This window comes from Equus przewalskii, chromosome 5 (genome assembly GCF_037783145.1).
Source record: "Equus przewalskii isolate Varuska chromosome 5, EquPr2, whole genome shotgun sequence".
In the NCBI taxonomy this organism is placed as follows: Eukaryota; Metazoa; Chordata; class Mammalia; order Perissodactyla; family Equidae; genus Equus; species Equus przewalskii.
This window is the reverse complement of record NC_091835.1, coordinates 23832345-23857120: the sequence shown is the minus strand read 5'-3', so window position 1 is coordinate 23857120 and position 24776 is coordinate 23832345. Positions and strand designations below refer to the sequence as shown.

Genomic DNA, 24776 nt, shown 5'->3' with positions numbered 1-24776 from the left:
TTATCTGTGGATTCAAAATAATCCCAGTAAAAATCCAAGTAGGATATTTTTGCAGATATTGACAAGCTGAATTATAAAATTTATACAGAAAGGCAAAGAGACTAGTATAGCCAAAACAATTTTGAAAAAGAATAAAGTTGGAGGACTTATTCTACCAGATTTCAAGACTTACTATAAAGCTACAACAATGAAGATAGTGTCGTATTGGTGGAAAGATAGACAAACAGATCAATGGAAGAGAATAGACAGTCTAGAAATAGACCCACACAAATAAAGTTGATTGATTTTTGATGAAGGTGCAAAAATTCAATGGAGATAGGACAGTCTTTTCAATAATGGTGCTGGAACAATTCCATATGCAAAATGAAACACCAACAACAAAAAAACTCACCTCAATTCATACCTCACACATTAGATAAAAATTAACTCAAAATCTCTATGACCGGGGCAGGCCGGGTGGTGCAGTGGTTAAGTTCGTGCACTCCGCTTCAGCAGCCTGAGGTTCGCAAATTCAGATCCCAGGCACAGACCTAGCACTGCTCATTAAGCCACGCTGTGGCAGCATCCCACATAAAGTAGAGGAAGATTGCCACAGATGTGAGCTCAGCAACAATTTTCCTCAAGCAAAAAGAAGATTGGCAACAGACGTTAGCTCAGGACCAATCTTCCTCACACACACACACAAAAGTAAAAAAGAAAAAGAAAAGAAAATCTTTGTGACCATGGGTTATGCAAAGATTTCTTTTTTTTGTTTTGGTGAGGAAGATTCACCCTGAGCTAACATCTGTTGCCAATCCTCTTCTTATTTTTGCTTGAGGAAAATTAACCTTGAACTAACATCCATGCCAATCGTCCTCTACTTTGTATGTGGGATGCCTCCACAGCATAGCTGATGAGTGGAGAAGGTCCATGCCCGGGATCTGAACCCACGAACATGGGCCGCCAAAGCAGAGCGCAGGGAACTTCAACCACTCAGCCATGGGGCTGACCCCACGCAAAGATATCTTAGATATGACACTAAAAGCACAAGTTAAAAAAAAACTGATAAATTGTACTTGATCAAAATAAAAACTCCTGCTCTGAGAAGGACACTACTACAAGAATGAAAAGACAAATTACAGGCTAGAAAAAAGTATTTGCAAATCACCTATCTATCTGATAAAAGGACTTATATTCAGAATACAGTTATCTACCACATAATGATGTTTTGCTCTACGATGGACTGCATAGACGACGCTGCTCCCATAAGATCAGCATCACATAGCCCACGTATGTAGCAGGCTCTACCATATAGGTTTGTGTAAGCACACTCTATGATGTGTGCACAACGATGAAATCACCTAACAACACGTTTCTCAGAACACATCTCTGTCATTAAGTGATGCGTGATACTATGAAAAACTCAAGTCTCAATAATAAAACAAACAACCCAATAAAAATGGTCAAAATATGAACAGAAATGAACTGCTGATACATGCCACAACATGGTTCAATCTCAAATGCATTAAGCTAAGTGAAAGAAACCAGACTAATAAGGCTGCATACTATTCCATTTATATGACATTCTGGAAAAGAGAACAGGAAACAGAGCAGAGCACAAGAGAATGTTTCCACAGGAATGATGGAACTGCTTTGTATCTTGACTGTGGTGGGGGTTACATGCCAATATGCATTTGTCTAAACTCAAGGACGCCAAAAAGAGTGAATTTTACTGTATGTAAATATTAAAAAATCTGTGGAATGCCTACAGGATGCCATACAGTGGAGAGATAAGAGTGAACAAGGCAACTTCATCACTTTCCACACGGTGCTTAAAATATCAAGGGGGTAAAATGAGAGCATAGATGATAAAATGACGACATTTTATGGTTTTAACAATTATGAGATAAGGTTAGCTGTGAAAAATAGAATGATGCAAGTGTAATTAGCTGCTTATAGAGTAGTGCTGTGCAAAAATAAAGAGACAAAAAGACTGCAAAGCTTCGGCAAAGAGGCCCGTTAAAGAGAAGTGAGTTCCTCCGCAGCCAGGTCTACAAAGATGTGCGTTTTCCTCCAGGAGCAACTGGAGTTGTACAAAAGCACGTTAAGGTGGACCCAAGGTTAAAAACGATTCTGATTAACGTTCTTATTCCCACTTCAGGATTGCTGATTCCAGAGTTATTTGTTACACCAAGCTACTTATTGCAACATGGCATACACAAAGACCATTTAAAGGATCAATCAAGAAAACTAACCTTTTGGTCAAAAGGGAAAAACTCACTGTCGTGCTCAGATCCCAACTGCCTTGGCCTAGTTCTGTGCAATCTAGAAATGCAGGAAGCTGAGGTGATTTCTTTGCTGGTGCTTTTCTCCAAATTATTCAAGCTAACTCTATTTCCATTTTGGGAGGACAGTGGTGATGTATATTCTCCAGGAGTTTTAACAAGCCGCACATTTACTGCTTTTCCATTTATTTCTACCCCATTCATTTCTTTCACAGCCATCTTTGCATCACTGTTTTTTTTAAAAGCAAGAGATGCATATCTAAAATATAAAAACAGAAAACCAACAGGTTCTTTGTTAACGACTTTAAATTGTCTCAAACTTCATTTTGTAATTAGTGGCTGAAAAATATCTTTCCTAAGAATAACTACTCTTAAAAATAAAAAGCTATTATACTTACCTTAGGATTAGGAAGAATATTTATCTAAGATAACTAAATAAAAAGCAAATCAAACATAGGACATAAAAGACAGTAAGCATTTCTTATGAATTATCTCCTAATTAACTTTATATTAAAACAATGTAGAGCATTTGCAAAGCTGACATACAACAGAGTCGCACAGATTAGCGGCCTTGGGACAAAGAGCTATCCATACTAAAAAATTAAAATTAATCCCTACATACAAACATAACCTCCAGGTGGATCAAAGGCTTAAACGTGAAAGGCAAAATTTAAAAACATTTAGCAGAATATATAAGAGAATATCCTCACGACTTTGTAGAGGAAAAAATATGTAGACCAAAAAAAGAGCTGGAAAAGCTAACCAGAATTTGAACCATATAATTGAGAAAGTTGGGCAAGAGCGAGCCTTCCGAAGGTGCCAGCCCTATCCTAGAAAGGGTATATGCATACCAAATCTGAAGAGCAGCTGTTTTCAAAGGAGGGGATTACAGATAAATTTTTATAACCTCCTTGTATTTTTGTACTTAATTGTATTTTCTAAATTTCCATACAGAATGTATAATACATCAAGTATTATACAAAAAAAACCCACAAAGTTTTTTTTTTAAAGGATTCGACAAGACACTAAAAGAGTTTTTACATCAAGTAATACTGTTAGGATTACAACACTACTTCAATATAATGAAATTTATTGGCAACATATCAATACATCAAATAAAAAAAGCATATGATCATAAGTGACTCCACTTAGGGCAAAATTAAACACTTACTTTTAATAAATTTCAACCCCAACTACAAATAAGATCCTTTCTTAATTGATAAAGATTTTCAAATCTGAAATAAACACTTATCATTTTTAGTGATAAAACAGTAAAGGCATTTCCATTAAGCTATCACCATTATTATTTGATACTTTTGAATGTTCTGACAATGTCACAAAACAGAAAGTAGCAACATATATATTGGAATGACTATTTGTAGATGACATAGCTATCTACCTAAAACATATGAAAGCATCCACCAAAGAGTTCTTAAAATAAAAAATAATAAAATTAAATACGATTTTCTGAGCCCTATTGCGTGCCAGACCTTATTCCTGCTGCTTTAATTAACTAATAATAGCTCCATGGCAATGCTGCGAAGGTGCTATTAGTACCCTCACGTCACAGAGGAAGAGCCCGAGCTGCAGAAAGGTTAAGTAACGTGTCCAGATTTATTCATCAAGTTACTGAGGGAGCTGGGAAGTGAACCCAGGCCGTCTAGCTGTTGAACACATTCTCTTAACTAAAGCACTCTACTGCCCCCATGAAACGGTATGAAACAAGATAAAGTGCACAAACCCAATAACTCTGCTCTACACCATTAACAGCAAGTTAAAAAGTCTAATGAAAGAAAGATCTGCTCGAGAACAGCACCGATGAATGACTGCAGCTATGTGTCGACGTGTGTCCCTCTCCCAGGCTGGAAAACTCCTGTGGGGATGGCCCTGCCTCTGTCCCCACCGTGGCTGACGTCCAGTACAGAAGCTCTGGCACAGAGCAGACACCCAGTAAATACAAATTTATTGAATTTGGGAAACATACCTGTAATTAGTAGAAGAATCATAAATTGATATTTCAGAGACTTGGTATTTCTGGAAATGAGACCTTAAATCAGCCTAAAAGGAGAGAAATAAAAGTTTATTAAAGGTAGAAAAAACAACAAAGAATCAAAATATGAACATTTAATAGATATGAAAATGAAGCTCAAAAATAGATCCTGGCATACCTCAGATACCGAAGGACAGAGACCACCAACGTGTATCAAATAACCCTTATCTCTTCGTAAGGGCTCACTATTCTTCATGTCTGCTTGTGGAGAAAAATAACGTACAACAGAAGATGACCATTTTTCTATCGATATTTTTAAGAGAAAATTGTTAAATATTTCATTCTTTCATTATCACAAAGTTTATTATAAAGTAATCAGCAAATATCAGCACTAGACTGAAGACCAAGAGTCTGGCGGATAGTTTTCATATTCCTGCACCTTAATCATATATCTTAAAAATAAAGAGGTTGGATTGGTTGTTGTTAGGTCTCTTGTAGCTCAAAAACAGATCGATAACTTCTAACCAGAGCAATCAATTACATCATAACTAAGCAAAGTGTCTTCCATTTATCTCTGGCTCTGAGAAGCGCTCCCTAAGACGCTGCTTCACGCAGGGTCCTAACCCCGCCAGTCCACGCTGGCTAGGGCTCTCCTCACACAATTCCCTTTGCTGGGGAAACGTCACACCAGAAAGCCTTTCAATCAGACAGATATCAGTAGCAGGTGTATAGCTGTGGCGATGGTAACGGCACGTAAGAAAAAAGTAGGGGATAAATATCTTGATTTAGATAGCACTATTTTGGAAACCACAAATATTAGGATTACAGATACATTTTTTTCTCGCTTCACTCTTTAAAAAATTGACCTCCAAATGGCTCATTTTCTCATTTTTTATATTTATAAAGAAAAATCACAAAGAGGAATAAAATATTCAGTTCTCCAAAAGAACACAGACGACAGTAAGCACTATTTTACACGTGAGCTGGGTTAGGATTTCTTAGCAAACTGTTAAGAACCAACCTAGTGTAAACTTCGGATCGCCTCTGTCTTGCTCTGCTTGATTTTCTTGTGTTCCTGAGAAGTCAGCTCCAGTCAGGTTCTCCTTGGCGTCAAACCAGTCTTCACTTACTTCTCGACAATTTTTGCAATCTGAGAAATTGAACACAAGTTGCTATGAGTCATGTATTATGTTAACCCTCTGAGAAATTATCTAAAAAGCTTCTCAGAACGAATCAGCATGATGACAATTACTAGTTTTGTATATAAATATAAAAATAAATATTAGCAAAATCAGAGAACCAAGCATAAAGATTCTGACAAGCAATTTTCAGCAGTTCCTGAAAAACAAGTACTTTTCCGTCTGAGTGGTCTGCCTCCCAGTTTTCCTTTAATTAACACTGATTCCTGGTTTACTCAAAGCCTTACATCTCTGATTTTTAAATTATACTCTATTGAAAGAGAGACGTGTTACTTTTATACAGAGACTAACAGTAAAAATCTTTACAAAGGGCTTTAAGCAGTGCCGCAGCTCTTTACTTCACTAAAAATGGAATCACTGCTTCAGAGCCAGGAGACACACTCCCCATCACCAAACAGGCAGACTATATGGATCTGGAATGAGGATAATCTCTTTTCATAGAGACAAAACAAATAAAACAAACCAAAATTACACACAATTTATAGAGAGAAGAACTGGACAGAAGAAAGAATTTTCAGATTGGAAAACAGGAATTTGAAGAATAAAATTCTGTATTATTATTTGGCATCATCAGATATATGAAGTAACTTTAAAGATGTCAGGGGCTGGCCCGGTGGCGCAGCGGTTAAGTTCGCACGTTCAGCTTCTCAGTGGCCCGGGGTTCGCCGGTTCGGATCCCAGGTGCAGACATGGCACTGCTTGACAAGCCATGCTGTGGTAGGCGTCCCACGTATGAAGTAGAGAAAGATGGGCATGGATGTTAGCTCAGGGCCAGGCTTCCTCAGCGAAAAGAGGAGGATTGGCAGTAGTTAGCTCAGGGCTAATCTTCCTCAAAATAAATAAATAAATAAAGATGTCAGTAGGTGTAATAAGAATGTACTTAACATTCATAATCAGAATGATGTCCTTCAGTCAATTAAAAATATTTATTTTCATTTAATGAGTGGGAACTAAGGATATTTAAACCACATTATTTGTTTTCTGGCAATGACACAGGACAATTCCTTTTTTTTTTTTGGTGAGAAACATTGTCCGTGAGCTAACATCTGTGCTAATCATCCTTTGTGTTTTTGTTTTCTTTTTTTTTTTGAGGAAGATTAGCCCTGAGCTAACTACTGCCAATCCTCCTCTTTTTGCTGAGGAAGACTGGTCCTGAGCTAACATCCATGCCCATCTTCCTCTACTTTATACGTGGGACACCTACCACAGCATGGCTCTTGCCAAGTGGTGCCATGTCTGCACCCGGCATCCAAACCAGCAAACCCTGGACCACCAAGAAGCAGAACATGCAAACCTAACTGCTGCACCACTGGGCCAGGCCATTTTTTTTTTTTTTTTTAAAAGATTGGCACCTGAACTAACATCTGTTGCCAATCTTCCTTTTTTTCTTTTCCTCTCCCCAAAACTACTCAGTACATAGTTGCATATTCTAGTTGTAGGGCCTTCTGGTTCTGCTATGTGGGACCCCATCTCAGTGTGGCTTAATGAATGGTACCAGGTCTGTGCCCAGGATCTGAACCAGTAAAACCCTGGGCCACCTAAGTGGAGCATGCAAACTTAACCACTCGGCCACGGGGCTGGCCCCCCTCCTCTATTTTTCGTATGTGGGACGCCACCACAGCATGGGTTGATGAGTAGTGCATAGGTCTGTGCCCGGGATCCAAACCTGCAAACCCTGGGCCACCAAAGCGGAGTGTGCAAACTTACCCACTATGCCACTGGGCCAGCTCCAACAGTACATTTTATACTGACCTTTATCGTCAAGTTTCAGGTGACTAAAGTCTACGTTTACATCACTGCTTTTTAAACCATCTTCTTTGGGTGATGTATCTTGTTTAGGATGACTATTGTCAGATAATAAAGACATCTGAAGATTAATAAAAACAACAACAATAATCAGGACCAATGGATAATGCACTCTGATGATGTGGTGGGCTCTCTACTGGCATTATTTAGACCCCACAACAATGAAGGCTATCAGAGCAAAATCATCATCAACCCGGATTTACAGGCAAGCAAACTGAATCTAAGCAACTTATTTTATGTCTGTCACACAGTTAATAAGAATGAGGACATGGACCCAGCCTGTGTATAGTGACTATATGATAACACTACCATTATTTAGCATACACATACTAGAAGTATTTGGGATGATTTCTGGAGGTATACATATTATAATTTCTCCTATTAACATTTAACAGTTATATATTTAATTTAACAGGTGCTTATGTATACCTTTTATTTATGGGAAGTAACATCTGTTTCCCACGTTACTCTTTGCACATAAATTTATTTAAAAAGGAGAGTCATTTAAAGAAAAGTACAGAGCAAATAACATAGGTACTATATGGCTATGGAAAATTGTGAAGATAGTATATAAGTAGCTGAAATTTAGATACACTACACTATACTGGCTTTCAAGCATAACCTGCTAATTTGATGAGATAGGGATTAAAATGCAATCCCAAATTAAAATAGATAGTGTTTTAGAACCAAAACTAAGACTATAAAAATTATGTTATAGCTGCATATTGTACTTTAAAAAATAATTTATTGTTCTCCCCAAATAAACAGGTTGTACCGTTGCTACAATTACAATGATGAAAAAAATCCCTCCAGAATATTATATATCATTAAATGGACAAGCTGTTTAAGCAAACTATGTAACAAATTTGAGGATATAAAAATACAGTTTTAGATCTGTTAATTCTTTGCGGATAATTGAGGTTTTTTTTAAAGAGCAGAACAATGGAATAAATAAGTTGCTAATTACTTTTAATCATTTATGTTAACAGAAAGGAACATAAATCAATCCAGCATTTCACTTTCAGCTTTGGATTGCATCTTATTATTTAAGACAACCCAAATAACATAACTTGGGGGTTAAGACCTAAGTCAGAAAGTAGAAATAAACTTTGGCTCTCCTACTCCATTGCCTCCCTTGATAATGGAATATAATCTATGTTTCTATATCAGTTCACAATTTGCAGGGTGCTGTTACATAGACCGTCACCTGAGAAGCATGTACTTGGGGGAACAGGAGAGATCAAGAAAACCTACGACCGGCATTTAAAAACTATTTTCATCTGTTCAGTAAAGGAGGAATTAAAACTTTGCCCCATCTAAAACGAATGGGCTATCACTTTACTCTATCTTTTGAGACAAAGATATAACATATTAGTTTTAACCACACTGGATCAACACGATGGTGGCCGTTAAGTCACAGTTTGCCTGAGACATTCAGGTTTACACACCTACTGTCATGGTAAATTATCAACATCACTACCTTTCATTCTCAAAAATCTCCTGATTTGATGATAAACTATATGGGCACCCTACTCAACATATGACAGCTGTTTGATCAGGACATTGTGTCCCTTCTAGTCAGTTACATCCCTCAAATGGTAGAACACAAAGCAAGCCAGTTGAGTGAAAAGTAGGACGTGAGAGCTTCTGGAAATTATAGTTTACTTTGCTTAAGCCATAAAATCAAAGATTTACACTAATGAACTACTTTTAAAAAATCTCACTTGAGGGAGTGTCTTTTTTAGGCTCGAAGAAACATCAACATCATGTGTACTTTGATTGTCTAATTCAGAATCTGCTCCTAAAAGACTAAACAGATAAAACATTTCATTAAAGAATTTATCAATGTTCTGAATAAGAAACAAAAACAGAAAACAAAGTTAATTGAATATGCAATTTTTAAGATCTAATGAATTCTAAATTAGATGAAACCATAACTTACACATGTGATTCTTCTGTCTTTAGCTGGAAAGAGAGATAAGGGAAGAAAAATCTTTTGTTTAAAATGCTTTCTGTCTAAATGAAGTAAAAAATTTATTCCTAAAACATAAATACATACCCTGGAAATAAAAGTAGAGAAGGTAGATAATAATTTTGATTCTAATGACAGTGGGGGCAGCTCTTCCAGTGGGACACCCTTGTTTAGTTTTTCTTTTAAACTCACGTATCTAACTTTTAACTCTCCCAGAACAGACAGCAGTGCTGATCCTAATTCCGTCTGAGTAGAATTGCTTGATAAATTCCTGTTCAAAAGTTAAGTTCACAAAACTAAATTATTTAGGCCCAAGTCATCCATTTAACACTAATACCATATTACATCCTTAGTTCTAACTACCAGATCTTTAAAATTTTTCTTTCAAATGTTTAGTCAAAGAAAATGAACCACAGAAGATGTATTTTTCTAGGGGCAATATGAGCAACCCTCACTATATAAGCCAGAGAGAATGTGGTAGAATGTCATACAAAACCTCTGACTTCAGCCATACTTGGACTTTATAAGAAATATCAAATCTACCTGTTCTCTGGACTCGTCATCCTACCACGCACTGTTGCCTCTGCATGAAATTCAAACGCACCGCTTCTCAAGAGCCCATCACCCCGAGGCCAGCCAACACGCCCAGTTACGTCTACCCCTCATTTTGCCCTTCACAAATGAAAATGAGAGAACTTTTCTAGAACAAATTTAAAGCTAGTGATAAATTTCTAAGAAGATACAGATTTAAAATTAACAATCACTATTTAATCCTTCCCTATTTTCCGTTACGAGTTTGTAAATATCTCTGCAGTGGCGGTGACACATTTGATAGTGAACATTTAAAAGGTGCAACTCTGCTTTGACGGCTCTCTGCATTATTTTCTGACAGCACTTTGATGGAAAATTCTTCTCCATTTCTTCAGGAAGTTGAGTTTCCCTTTAAAATAAAAGATTGCATTAGGTAAGATTTCAAATATTTTTCTGTGTTAATGGCGTGCCTCTAGAAACAGATTTTAAATTTCTTACATTTCTCTGTCAAGTTCAAGTCAATTTTTACTAAAGAAAGGCTGTAGGAACACACTACAGCTGCAGAAAACAAGGATGTCAAGAGCCAAGGCTAGATGTCCTCTTCCCAGAAGTCAAGGAAGCAAACAATTCTCAAATTCATATGTTCTTTTACCACAAAAGGATTCCAAAGTAAAGTACCGACTTTATTGATCCATAATCAACACATTTTCAACCTAAATCAAGCTTGCTTAATATTTTTTCCAGTTATAAGCATTCTGGATGGAAACTGTTCTTAAATGTGCTATCTTTTTAATAAACAATAGACATAATTTACGTTTTTCTTGGTAATTAAGGGTCATTATTGTAAGTCAATATTTTGCTGTGTTATTACATCAAACAGCCCCAAATCACCACATTTTTCGAATGATAATAGTCCCAGAAGTTCTCCCCTGGCTGCCAGTTGCTACTGCTAGCTGCTCTCAACACTTCTGCCTCTGGAAACCCACTTCCTACTCACTTTCCTGAGACTGGATACTGGGTCAAACACATTAGGAAACGAAGAACGAACGGAGGAAAAAGTAAACGACCTCAGAACATGAGAACTAAGTCGGCTTCTCAGAGGCTTCCCTTTTACTCCCCTCTCCCCCCCTCCTGGTTCTCCATTGGGTTCTGAATTATAAGGGTATCTAATAAATGCAAAGTAAATTACACAATGAATTCAAACCAAGATTGAAATACCCCAGTGAAAGTAGCTATTTACTTCTTCAAATATTTGACATTTTCCAAAGGTGCCATTTTGTTTTGGCCTACCAGGGATCAGATGAAAGAAAACGGAGTAATTAAATCCGTGTGGATTTGGGTTGGATAAATAAAGATGCCGTGAGTTTCTGAAGGAATTATTGACACTGAAAGCTCAGTAAGCAGAAAGCTTTAATATTTTGTTATCCTAATATTTATCTGTTTGAAGGCAAATGGCTGAAGCAGACGATCTCTTAAAAGTAGCTTTTAGCTATTATTCCATATGGTTAAGGACCCTACAAAAAAGCAAATTCCTGGGGCAGGTCCGATGGCATAGTGGTTAACTTGGGCAGTCCAGAGTTCGTGAGCTTAGGCGTGGACCTACACACTGCTCATCAAGCCATTGTGTGGCCATGACTCACATACAAAATAGAGGAAGATTGCCACAGATGGTCACTCAGGGACAATCTTCCTCAGCAAAAAGAGGAAGATTGGCAATGGGGCCAATCTTCCTCACCAAAAAAACCCACAGTAAATTACTATTTTCATTTTTTCCCCATTTGTATCTGCAAGCTTGTACATCTGACTTACCTCTCAGGATGTTTCTTTAAGTCTATGATATCAAATGTTTTTCTTAATTCCAGGGAATCCTGAAAATATGATTTAAAATCAGATTAGAAATATATGACAAACAATACACATTGTATCTGGAGATCCAAACTAGTAAAATGTAAAACCCAATTTCGAATTGACTTTGTGGCAAGAGCTGAAGGACAGAGCTGGTAACGCTCGATCCACCTCTTCCCTTCACCTGGCACTTCCTCATGAAAGCCTCAAGAACCGCTGCCAGAACTCAATGAACCAAAACACTTACATTAGCATACACTGTCTCTTTATAAAGTCAAACAAGATTTTCTTACTAATCATATTGGTTTTACCTTATTTAGGAAATTTCCATTAGGTTTTAAACTGTCAACCAAGAGAGATTTTCCCAATGGTCCTTTTGTCACTGCCATCCCCGTATCTTCATTATCTTGACTGTATGACCAGTCGGTATTACAAGCCACACTTCTTTGCTTCTCCCGTTGCCATTCACCAGGCCGTGTTTTATTCATCATTGTTATCTCTGTGTTGCTTGATGTAGACACTACAGAAGACCTTGCACTCGTCGCCCTGCTGGTGGTGAAGCAAGCCCTGAAATCGGTGCTAACGTCCACTGTCTGATTAACTGTCATCATGCAACTCGCTGCACCTGTCACCGACTCAGGACATGTTCCTTCCACATCGTGAAAGCATGTTTCATTCGTGGTACTGCCACTAGCACCTTGCAGGGAGCTACTGTCTTCTGTTGCATGGTTATTTCTGACTGCGATCCTGGGGAGAGGCACAGAACAACCTGAGGCTGCGTTAGGAGTGTTTTGTAGGCTTTTATAAAGTGAGTATCCAGAGGCAGAAATTACAGAATCATCAAAAACAGAGGCCCAGGAAGTTTGACAATCTTTCCAAGGTTGCAGTAATGTGTCTAAGGCTTTGTCCTGTGGTAATGTGCTAGGATTTTCAATGTGTTGTAACATTTTGTTCTCAACAATTGCATTTCCACAAAAATCTTTACTTTCAGTCATTTGAGATTTCATTTTGCCACCATAAATTTTAGTTTTTAATGCTTTCTGAGGGTTCAAGAAACCACTCTCCGACTGAGGTTCCCGGTTTTCAAGAGGACTCCTCCTTCGTGCAATTTCCTCAGATACTGTGCGGTACATTAAGCTGGTCTCTTCCTCCTGACACTTTCCATGCTTTGGTTTATGATATTCTCCTAACATAACAGAAGTCAGAAACTTGGAGACAGGAGGTGAATCTTCTTGTCCATAGACATCAACTGAATCTACAGAGATGCTAGAACTACTTTCTAACGTAACATGATTCTCTTCCAGACTGCTGGCACATTTCGCTTCACAACCTGGATTTCTCAACCTCACATCTCCGAGGTCGGACCTGTGTAACGTTTCTGCTTGGCCAGGAGATAAATGGTCACTCGCACATTCTCGTTCATCCGCACTGAGATACTCCTGCTGTGAATCTTCATCTGTACGGTATGTTTGCACATCTTCAGCAGTCTCTTTAGAATCATCATCTGAAATCGTGTAGATTCTTTCCAAGCCAATAATTTTATTACCTTGATATTCCAAGATATCAAAAAACACCTCCTCTCCTTTCTGAATTTCAGAATCTAATTCTGATTTTAAACGAATACGACATTCATTCTTCAGTTTTGACTCTGAATAATGTATAGAGTAGGTTTCATTCAAGAAAGCATAATCAGCACTGTCTTCAGACTCACTCGACTGAGAGTGAGTACTCTCTCTGTCAGAATCGGGACTTGCAGTACAAGATGGTGCCAATAAATCTATTTTGTCAAGATCGCTGATTTCTTTGTCATTAGCTCTTTGTTCTAGCACCAAGGAATCCCAGTTCTCATCAAGAATAGTCAAGTTGGCTTCATTATAACCCTTGGAAGATAGTAACAAATTTTCTCTCTTAGGATTAGAAGGCTCATCTGATTAAAAAAAAATAAAGGATAAAATGTTAACAGCAGCAACATTACAGAATCTAAACACTAGAAAAGACCTTAGATGTGATCTGGTCCAAGTTCTTCCCAATGTAGGAATACTTTTCACATTATCCATGACAAATATCCCTCATGGTTGCTGCTATGGAGTGAATTTTGTCCCCCTCAAAACCCATATGTTCAAGCCCTAACTCCCAATGTAATTAGATATGGGGCCTTTGGGAGGTAATCAGGGCTGGATGAGGTCATGAGGGTGGGGCCCTTAAGACGGGATTAAGGGCCTCAAGACGGGGTAAGTGACAGAGAGCTTGCTCTCTCTTTCTCTCTACTATGTGAGGATACTGCAAGAAGGCAGCCATTTATACGCCAGGAAGAGAGCCCTTAACAAAACCCAACTATGCTAGTACCCTGACTTGGACTTCCAGCCTCCAGAACTATGAAAAAATAAGTATCGGTTATTTAAGCTATGGTATTTTGTTATAGTAGCCCCAGCTGACTAAGATAGTAGCCAAGATTCTTCTTGAAGTCTTTCAACAGCAAGGAGTTTACTGTTTATAAGGCAGCCACTCCATGTGTAGTGTTTGAGTGCCTCCTATCCCAGCCTTAGGCATCAGAGAAACAAAGGAAAGAAGACATGGGTGCTGCACCCAAATACTTGTGGCTTTCCTAAGGGTCACAGATGAGAAAAGCACACATAAATGTGACACAGTTACAGAGTGCTGACAGAGTTGTGTTGATGAGCAGGCAAATGCTTGAGAAGAAAGGAGAAGTAGACTTCAGAGGAAGCTTTACATTTAAAAAATATTTTGAAACAACATAGATAGTTATCTTAGGCAAATCAAACAGCACGAACAAAGTTAGCCGTGTGAAAGAAGGTGGCATTTTCAGGAAATTGTAAACCAAGTTGTGGAGTGAAATAGTTCCATGTGAATGACAGAAGCTGTGAGCAGAAAGAGGCCTTCCAGGGTGAGCTAAGGAGTGTGGTTCTTACTCTAAGGCAACAGACGACGACTGAAAGCTCTTAAAAGGGCGGTCAAGGAACGAGGTCGAGTTCAGACGCCTCTGGCCCAGTGAGAACGCAGACAGACCAAGAGTGCAGGAGTGGAGTGGAGAGGAAGACATCAGTACAAAAGTTCCACAACTGACAAGACTTGGTGGTCAATGACGAGTGGTAGATGGAGAGGAAGAATAGTGGCTTTCAAATATTTTTTGACTAAGAACACATTTTATATCAAGATACAGTTCACATACATACATGTGTGCGTATAAGTGAAACAAAAATTTTACAAAACAGCAGCTACTCCAACTATGTCCAATGTATTTTGGTATTTTCTAGTCTATTTTATTTTATTTAAAAAAAAAGCTGATCACAATCAGCTGAACTGATTTCCTGACTCACCAATTGGCCACCACCTCCTTAAACATCGCTCTAAGATAATGCTAAGGTCTACACTGGGTAGCGCAGTTGAATGGGAATATTCAGAGCTGCAGAGAGACGGACTTCATGAAGAAGAGTTGATTTAGAAGATGAAGAAGAAAAGCAGCGGAGGAGGGAGAAAATAACGAGTTCAGTTCCAGGCAAGTGGAGTGGGAGGTTAGCGATAATACACTCAGATTCGAGCGTCTAATAAGCTGTTATAAATATGAGATTGCAGCTAAGGAGAGCAGTGTTCACTTCAATTACAAATTCATGGGTTGACTGTGTTTCTCTTAGAGATTTGTATAGGAGTTCATTATATATTCCAGATATTAATTCTTTGTTTTCTGTATTTATAAGTGACTTTTTCCTAGTTTGTTGCTTATCTTTTAACTTTTTTTTTAAACTGATGCCCATCATTCTGAAATTCATCACATCATGTTTTCTTTTTTTTCCAGGTATGCTTTTTGGTGAGGAAGATTGGCCCTGAGCTACAATCTGTTGCCAATCTTCCTCTCCGCCCCCACCCCCCCGCCAAAGTATAGTCGTATATCCTAGTTGTACAACCTTCTAGTTCTTCTGTGTGGGATGCTGCCACAGCACGGCTTGATGAGCAGTGCCTAGGTCCCTACCCAGGATCTGGACCAGCGAACCCCAGGCTGCTGAAGCGGAGCAGGCAAACTTAACCACCTGGCGACGAGGCTGGACCCTTAATTTTTTATAATATCTTGTCATACCACAGTTAAGATTATTTATTTAAATGGATCAGTCTTTTCTTATGACTGGGTTTTGTCTCTCTGGCCTTCCCTACCACATGATTATAAAGGTATTCTACTATAATGTATTCTAATTCTGTGTGTGCATGTGCGTAATACTTAGCCTTTGTACACTATGCAGAATTAATTTTTCTAACATGAGGTAGGAATCTAACAATTTTTTTCCAAAATGGATGGTCAATTGTCCTAATACCATTTGCTGAATAATCCAGTTTCCCTTCTGACTTGAAATAGCATTTTTTATCATATCCTAAATTCCTCTTAATAGTTAAAACCACATATATTCATAAGCACATAAAAGTTTAGTCATTTTGCTTTATATGCTCTTGTTATTTCTTATTTTCTACCACCACAGAAAACAAATCTCAGATTTGTGTTAAGACAAAACATATACAATTTGGGTAGCAGAGGTCAACCTGCCCACTTTCCACTTATTACCCCAAAGGCAAGTGTGCCTGTCAGCAGTCCTGAAAGCCCGGCTGGACAGAAACCCCTTTTCCAGTCCACCTCCTCTTCCCTATCTTTCATTTCCCTGAGACGTCCTGTGCAGGCTGCCCATTCTCACCAAAAATCACCTGAGTGAGTCTGCCAAGTTACAAACATGCTGACTCCTACAACCTTACGGGGAGGAGAACCTAAGGAGTAGCAGCACTGGAGGGGAAGTAGCTAGCCCAATTATGTTAGTGTCTCTCTCCACCCAGAAGAAAACCAACTGGCCTGGCCCTCACCTTCCTGCATGTATCGTCCATCATTGCGGTAGCCTGTACCAGAAGCTGTCTCCATCACTGCAGTGGTCTGCATCCTCAAAGATCTATATTCTACAAGAGGTATAAAGATTCAACTATTATTATACTCAGCATTATATTTAAAAAACTATCAGAAAAACAAGAATTTGACAAAGTGACAACTATACTCAAAGATTCTAATATAAGAAGGCTAATAAACAAAACTGATAAACATTTAAGTAACTTTTTTAAAAGCATGAATTGACAGCTACATAAAAGACTGTACTATTTAAACAGGCAAGACCTATTCTTTTAAAATTTCCAAGGAACATTTAAAAAAAAAAACGTATTAGGACAACAAAAAAGTCTTAACATAAAGAATAGAGTACTAAGGGCTACACTGTGACCCTATTTATGTCAAACCTGAATCAAAAATGTTTCCAAAACAAACTGCAGACATATTAAAAACCAATGACAGGGTGTATCTATACGATGGAATATCTTTCAGCAATAAAAAGGAACAATCTACTGACACATGTAACCTTGTGGATTAATCTCAAAAACATTATGCTGAATGAAAGAAGCCAGACGAGAGATCACATATTGTATGATTCCATTTAAATGAAATATACAGAAAAAGCAAATTTATAGAGACAGAAGGTACAGAAGTGGCTGCCTGGGGTGGGGGACGTGAAGAGGGGTTAACTGTAAACGGGCCTAAGGGATCTTACTGGAGGGATTAAAATGTCCTGAAACTGTTTTATGATGTGATGGTTGCACCACTTGACAAAGTTACTAAAATTACTGAATTGTACATTTGAAATGAGTAAAATATACCTCAATAAAGCTGGTTAAAAAAACTTACTGGCAATGGCTCTTTCACCCCAGTTGCTACATGAGGAAGCCCAAGTTAGTCGCTTGTAGGAAAACCAAGGCACCCTAAAGGACACATGAGTGACCCCAGAGGAGACCAGCAGAAGCAATGTCCAGCTAACCCACAACATCATCTTCAGTCTTCTGGCCCTAGTTATCCTCACTGTCCATAGCCCTAAAAACCTGGGCATCTTCAGTGGAATTCTGGTGACCAGGTATTACAAATGTTCCTGATGAGTTTGAAAAAAACCAAGAGATTTTTTTCTAATTCTTAATGAACTATTACAGTCAATGATCCTGAAGGAATCATCTAAATTCACTCACCCTGTTCTGCGATGAAAAGACATTACAAAGCAGAAGTCAGAGCTCACTCCCTAGAGATGGCCTGTCTAGTTCTGAATCCTGACTTAGACGCTCAGTAAACAGTGTGAACTTCGACAACTGAAAACAATTAATGACAATAGGAACATGGACTTTTAAAATCTATGGGACCTGGCCAAATTTATAACCAAAAGAAGTCATAGCTTTAGATGCTTATTATTAAGTAAAACTAAAATAAATGAATTAATAAGCAGCCAATTCAAGAATCTAGGAAAAAACTAGAGTCTTTAAATCAAAAAAGTTGAGAGTAAAATTAGTTAAAACAAAAGCAGAAATGACCAATTTAAAAAACAGTAAAAATGATAACTAAAACCAGAGCTAGTCTCTGAAAAAATGAGTTAAAGTAGATAAATATCAGACAAATCTCACTAAGAAAGACAGTACTGAAACAAAAGTTAGTAATGATAAAAGGAGAAGTTTAACAAGAGATAAAAAGCTACTTAAAAAATTTAGATTGCTATGTACACTTCTGATGGGTAATTTGAAAATTTAACCAAAATAGGCAATTTTCTAGGAAAATAGTTTAAAAAAAAACCCATATAGATAAAGCTGAACGGAGAACCAACCAAAGAAAAAATTGAAAAGGTCATCAAAGATCTACCCTATCAAGCCTACTAAATTCTTACTTGATCCATATAAGCAGAAAAATTATAGATCAAGTGAACAGAACTCTAGCCTGAATCATGGAGTCATGGCCCCTCAATCAATTCCCAGACTGGTGTTATACTAGTTTACAGACCCAGAACGCCTTGAATGAAGGGGAGGCTGAGTCCTCTTGAGGAAGGGCCCCAAATGCACTAATGGAAATTTATGTTAATCTTTTGTCTATCCTTCCCCCAAGGGACCCACAGCCTTTTACCAGGGTAACAGTACACTTGGGAAAAGGAAATAATCAGACCTTTCAGGGACTACTGCACAATGACTCTGAACTCTGAATGATTTTAGGAGACCTAAAACGTCACTGTGGCCCTCCAGTCAGCATAGGGGCTTATGGAGGTCAGGTGATCGATGGAATTTCAGCTCAGATCCATCTCACAGTGGGTCCAGTGGGTCCCTGAACCCATCCTGTGGTTATGCCCCCAGTTCCAGAATGCATAATTGGAAAGACATACTTAGCAGGTGGCAGAATCCACATTGGTCCCCTGACCTGGTGAGTAAGGGCTATTATGGTGGGAAAGGCCAAGCGGAAGCCATCAGAATTGCCTCTATATAGAAAAATGGTAAGTGAAAAGCAATATCACACCCCTGGAGGGAATGCAGAGATTGGTGCCACCACCAAGGACCTGAAAGATGCAGGGGTGGTGATTCCCACCACATCCCCATTCAGCTCACCTACTGGCTTGTGCAGAAGACAGATGGATCTGGGAGAATGACAGTGGATTATAATAAGTGTAACGAGGTGGTGACTCCAACTGCAGCTGCTCTATCAGGTGTGGTTTCACTGCTTGAGCAAATTAACACATCCCCTGGTACCTGGCAGGCAGCTTTTGATCTGGCAAACGCCCTTTTCTCCATACCTGTCCATAAGGCCCACCAGAGGCAGATGGCTTTCAGCTGGCAAGGTCAGCAATACACCTTCACTGTCCTACCTCGGGTATATCAACTCTCCAGTCCTACGTCATAATTTAGTTTGCAGGGATCTTGATCACCTTTTGCTTCCATAAGATATCACACTGGTCAATTACATCGATGACGTCACGCTGATTGGACCTAGAGTGAGAAGCAGCAACTACTCTAGACTTATTGGTAAGACATTTGTGTGTTAGAGGGTGGGAAATAAGTCCGACTAAAATTCAGGGTTCTTGTACCTCAGTGAAATTTCTAGGAGTCCATGGTGTGGAGCATGGTGAGACATCCCTTCTAAGGTAAAAAATAAGTTGTTGAATCTGGCCCTTCCTACAACCAAGAAAGAAGCACAAAGCCTAGTGGGCCTCTTTGGATTTTGGAGGCAACACACTCTTCATCTGGTTGTGTTACTTTGGCCCATTTAACCCAAAAAGCGATGGTTGAGAGCGGGGCCCAGAACAAGGGAAGGCTCTGCAGCAGGTCCAGGCTGCTATGCAAGCTGCTCTGCCACTTGGTCCACGTGACCCAGCAGATCCAAGCGTTTGAAGTGTCTGTGGCAGAAAGGGACGCTGTTTGGAGTCTTTGGCAGGCCCCTATAGGCAAATCGCAGTGCAGGCCTTTAGGATTCTGGCACAAAGCCCTGCCATTGTCTGAAGATAACTACTCTCCTTTTGAGAAACAGATCTTGGCCTGCTACTGGGCCTTAGCAGAGACTGAATGCTTGACCATGGACCACCAAGTTATCATGCAACCTGAGCTGCCCATTATGAACCGGATGTTATCTGACTCATAAAGCCATCAAGTTAGGCATGCACAACAACATTCCATCATCAAATGGATCTCGTATTTGGGCCCTGAAGGCACAAATAAGTTACATGAAGAAGTGGTCCCCGTTCCTGTTACTCTGCCTTCTCTCTCCCACACTGCACCTCTGGACTCATGGGGAGTTCCTTATGATCAGTTGACAGAGGAGGAGAAGTCTCGGGCCTGGTTTACAGATGGTTCTGTGTGATATGCAGGCACTATGTGAAAGTGGACAGCTGCAGCATTACCTGCCCCTCTCTGGGCCATCCCTGAAGGACAGTGGTGAAGAGAAATCCTCCAGTGGGCAGAACTTCGGGCAGTGCACCTGGTTGTTGACTTTGCTTGGAAGAAGAAATGGTCAGACGTGTGATTATACACCAGTTAATGGGCTGTAGCCAGTGTTTGGCTGGACGGTTAGGAACTTGGAAGGAATGGGATTGGAAAATTGGTAACAAAGAAATTTGGGCAAGGAGTATGTGGGTAGACCTCTCCAAATGGGCATAACATGTGAAAATATTTGTGTCCTAATGTGAACCTTCACCAAAAGCTGTCAGCAGAGGAGGATTTTAATAATCAAGTGGATAGGATGATCCATTCTGTCGATACCTATCAGCTTCTTCTTTCCCCAGCCACCCTGTCATCGCCCAATGGACTCCTGCACAAAGGTTCCATGGTGGCAGGTACGGAAGTTACGCATGCACTCAGCAGCATGGACTTCCACTCACCAAGGCCAGTCTGGCAAACTGCCAGCAGCAGAGACTAACGTTGAGTCCCCGATATGGCACCATTCCCCAGGGTGATCAGACAATTACCTGGTGGCAGGTTGATTACATTGTACCACTTCCATCATGGAAAGGGCAGTGTTTTTTCCTCAGTGGAATAGATTCTCACTCTGGATACAAATTTGCCTTCATTGCATGCAATGCTTCTGCCCAAGCCACTAGGGAATGCTTTATCCACTGTCATGGTATTCAGCACAGTGTTATTTCTGATGAAGGAACTCACTTCACAGCAAAAAAAGTGGGACAATGGGCCCATACTCAAGGAGTTCATTGTCTTACCATGTTCCCCACATCCTGAAGCAGTTGGTTTGATAGAACAGTAGATGGCCTTTCGAAGACTCAGTTACAATGCCAGCTAGGTGACAATACCTGCCAGGGCTGGGGCAAGGTTCTCCAGAAGGCTGCATATGCTCTAAATCAGCATCCAACATATAGAGCTGTTCCGAGAGCCAAACTTCATGGGTCCAGGAATCAAGGTGGAGAAATGGGAGTCACACCACTCAATATCACCCCCAGTAATCTACTAGCAAAATTTTTGCTTCCTGTTCCCACAATATTGTGCTCTGCTGGCCTCAAGGTCTTAGTTCCTGAGGGAGAAATGCTTCCACCAGGAGACATGACGCCACTGAACTAGAAGTTCAGACTGCCACATGGTCACTTTGGCTCCTCATGTCTCTGAATCAACAGGCAAAGAAGGGAATTACAGTGTCAGCTGGGGTTACTGATCCTGACTACCAAGGGGAAACTATACTACTACTCTGCAGTGGGGGTAAGAAAGAGCGTCTTTGGCATACAGGAGATTCCTTAGGGAGTCTTTCAGTATTACCATGCCCTGTGGTTTAGGCAAATGGGAAACTACAAAAACCCAATCCAGTCAGCACTACACTAACGGACCAGACCCTTCAGGAACAAAGGTCTGGGTCACTCCATCAGGTAAAGAGCCATTACCAGCCAAAGTGCTTACTGAAGGCAAAGGGAGTACACAATGGGCAGGAGAAGAAGGTAGTTATAAATATCACTGAAATGTAATGTAATAAATGTAATTAAATGTAATGGGAGATGTAAGAGACTTTTATATTGAAGACTACAAAACATCGATAAGAGAAATTGAAGAGAAACTAAATAAGCGGAGAGATATACTATGTTCATGAATTGAGACAATATTGTTAAGATCTGTTCTCTACAAATTAAGCTATAGATTCAACACAATTTCAATCAAAATTGCAGAGGAATTTTTGGTAGAAGTTGACAAGCTAATAGTAAATTTATATGGAAATGCAATGAACCTAAAATAGCCAAAACAATCTAGAACAAAGTTGGATGACATATATTTCAAGACTTATTATAAAGCTACGGTATTGGCAGTTTAGTATGTTAGACTAATAGATTAAGGAACAAATTCTGAGAGTCAGAAAGAGAGTCACTTGATTTTAGAGAAAGGCACTAATTCAACTCAACATGGAAAGGAAGGTCTAAGGCATATTCAACAAATGGTGCTGGCAGTAGATTTTTGCAACGAGGAAAAAAAATGCCCGGACCCCTACCTCACATAATACACAATAACAAACGTGAGATGGCTCATATTTCTGAATGTGAAAAACAAACTTATAAGTTTCTCAAAGAAAACAGGAGAATAAATTCATGACTTTGGGGTAGGCAAAGATTTCTTAAACAGAACACAAAAGGTGTTAATAAAAAAGTTGTTAATTTGAACTTCAGCAAAATTTTAAAACTTCTGGTCATCAAAAGGGTATTAAAAAATGAAAAGACATGCCAAACACTAGGAGAAAATATTCACAACTTATATATCCAACAGAGCACTCTTATCTACATTATGTAAAGAACTCACACATAGAATTCTTTTTTAAAGACAATCTAATCAAAAAGGAAGAAAACACTTGGACATTTGCTTCACATACACAGAACACAGGCACGTGAACTGCTCTTAAGTGTATGAGAAAGTGTTCAACATCACTAGTGGTCAGGGAGATGAACGCTTAAACTACCAAGACACCACTTCATGCTCACTAGAATGCCCCCCTTCCAAAAAAAAGACTGATAACACCAAATATTGGTGAGGATGTGGACAAACAGGAAGTCATACATTGCTAGAGAAAATACAGATTGTTTATTTTGGAAAACTGGCAGCTTCTAATGATGTTAAACATATACCTACCCTATTACCAAGAAATTACATTCCAGTTTCAGGAAAGAACTCCTTTCTCTAGAGAAACATTCTTTAGTATTTTATTCAATAATGATTGAACCTCTATTTGTTAAGTCATATACTAAGGGTTCAGGACATAGGAATGATCAAAGACACACAACAACTAAGCAATTTCCAAAAGTGGGGTAGGACGATGGGGAGGGAACACATACATCTTATTAGAGTACCTTTTCTCAAACTTGCCTGATATAAGGGTCACTTGGGACACTCCTTAAAAATACATTCTACAGCCCAATTTGGGGCTCAGCAACAAGAGCCTAGGAAATTTCTATAATTCAGAGCTTTGGGGAAAGACAAGGTGCTATGGGAAATATGAAAGGACCTAATCTAATCTAAGGGTTAGGGAAGGCCTTCCTAAAGAAGTGTCATTTAACCTGAGATATGAAAGATAAGCAAGTAGGAATTAGGTATACTATTGATTATTCTATCAATTTAGTATTGATTTTGACATAAAGGATATAATGTCATACACACAAAATTCATTTGGAGTTTTTATTTTATTTTCTTTGTGAGGAAGACTGTCCCTGAGCTAACGTTGGTGCCCATCTTCCTCTATTTTGTATATGGGATGCTGCCACAGCGTGGCTTGATGAGTGATGTGTAGGTCCATGCCTGGGATCTAAAACTGCAAACCCAGGCCGCCAAAATGGAGCGTGCAAACTTAACCACTACGCCACCGGCTGGCCCCTGCATTTGGAGTTTTTAAAACTGAGAGTTGTATTTAAAAAGCAAAATTCTAACTGAGTAAGAGAAACATAACCTATATCTACTTCGAGTTGCACAGATAATTAAGTAGACAATAATATAGCAGAGCTGCACTGAAAAAGGTAAGGGAAAGCTTATAAAAAAGTGACATCTAAATTAAATCATGATGCTCACATAGGGGCTAACCAGACTAAGGAGCAGGGAAGGAGAAAGAGCATCTTAAGTTAAGATGACAAATACGGGATGGCCACCAAGCAAGTGAAGGGTAAGGAGAGGAGACAGGGTACTAGACTTGTTGCATCTAAAGGTGAGCTCACTATCATTGGTGGCACACTCACTGAACAAGGTTCTAGGAGGAGGAATACTTTTCTGTCTTTTATATTATTTTACTTTTGGGTAGGAAGCAATGGAGCTGATGAGTTCATTTTTATATATAAGTTCTAAGTGCCTATAACACACACAAATTGAAATTGATACACAGATGTGCAGCTTAGACATTTTCTGGACTTGAAATACTCAACCTCCAATGTAATGTTTCATACTTTTTTTTTTTAGCTAATGACAGAAAAAATTTGGCCAAATACCAACAGCTCGATAGCCGGCTAGTGGTTGTTAACCTCTGTCGTTATGGACTTTCTGAAGATTAGATAATAGTCACAGACTCACTTCCCTGAGAAAATGCACATACACACACATATAATTTAAAGGATTTATGGACTTCTTTACCACATTGAAAAACTGTAAGTTAATAACTCCCAGCTTAAGTGATTTTATTTAAGGCAGTAAAGATCCTACCCTAGGAATACCAGGTAAATGTTTAAAATAAAGAGGAAGATGAAAAGAAAGCTAGTTTATCAAAATAATTGACATTAGAATACTCAATTCTATTGTGGCTTTCCTACTTTTTGGACTCAGTGGTTTTCCTACTTTTTGGACTCAGGAACTCTCCAGAGTCTTAGAAAACAGTGAGAACC

At 39.0% G+C, this 24776-nt stretch overlaps 1 protein-coding gene and 1 long non-coding RNA gene across 4 annotated transcripts in view; one reads left to right on the top strand and one right to left on the bottom strand.

Annotated features, from left to right (window-relative positions):
* LOC139083294 (uncharacterized) overlaps positions 1 to 17328 on the top strand; it is a 36149-nt gene extending 18821 nt beyond the window's left edge. For both annotated transcript variants that reach the window (XR_011539904.1, XR_011539903.1), the window contains 3 exons: positions 12125 to 12415; positions 12912 to 13070; positions 15422 to 17328. This is a non-coding gene — a long non-coding RNA (uncharacterized lncRNA). The remainder of the gene's footprint in view (positions 1 to 12124; positions 12416 to 12911; positions 13071 to 15421) is intronic.
* Positions 1 to 24776, bottom strand: part of RBM44 (RNA binding motif protein 44) — a 36761-nt gene that overhangs the window by 9714 nt on the left and 2271 nt on the right. Inside the window, exons 2-13 of one of the 2 annotated variants that reach the window (XM_070618768.1) lie at positions 16468 to 16557; positions 11919 to 13534; positions 11572 to 11630; positions 10012 to 10171; positions 9319 to 9504; positions 9202 to 9224; positions 8984 to 9068; positions 7206 to 7320; positions 5276 to 5404; positions 4433 to 4512; positions 4249 to 4322; positions 2235 to 2523 (exon numbers count right to left, since the gene is read on the bottom strand). In XM_070618768.1, coding sequence (XP_070474869.1) covers positions 2235 to 2523; positions 4249 to 4322; positions 4433 to 4512; positions 5276 to 5404; positions 7206 to 7320; positions 8984 to 9068; positions 9202 to 9224; positions 9319 to 9504; positions 10012 to 10171; positions 11572 to 11630; positions 11919 to 13534; positions 16468 to 16540 — 2889 coding nt within the window. In that variant the 5' untranslated portion in view covers positions 16541 to 16557. The remainder of the gene's footprint in view (positions 1 to 2234; positions 2524 to 4248; positions 4323 to 4432; positions 4513 to 5275; positions 5405 to 7205; positions 7321 to 8983; positions 9069 to 9201; positions 9225 to 9318; positions 9505 to 10011; positions 10172 to 11571; positions 11631 to 11918; positions 13535 to 16467; positions 16558 to 24776) is intronic. The other variant, XM_070618769.1, reaches the window with a different exon arrangement.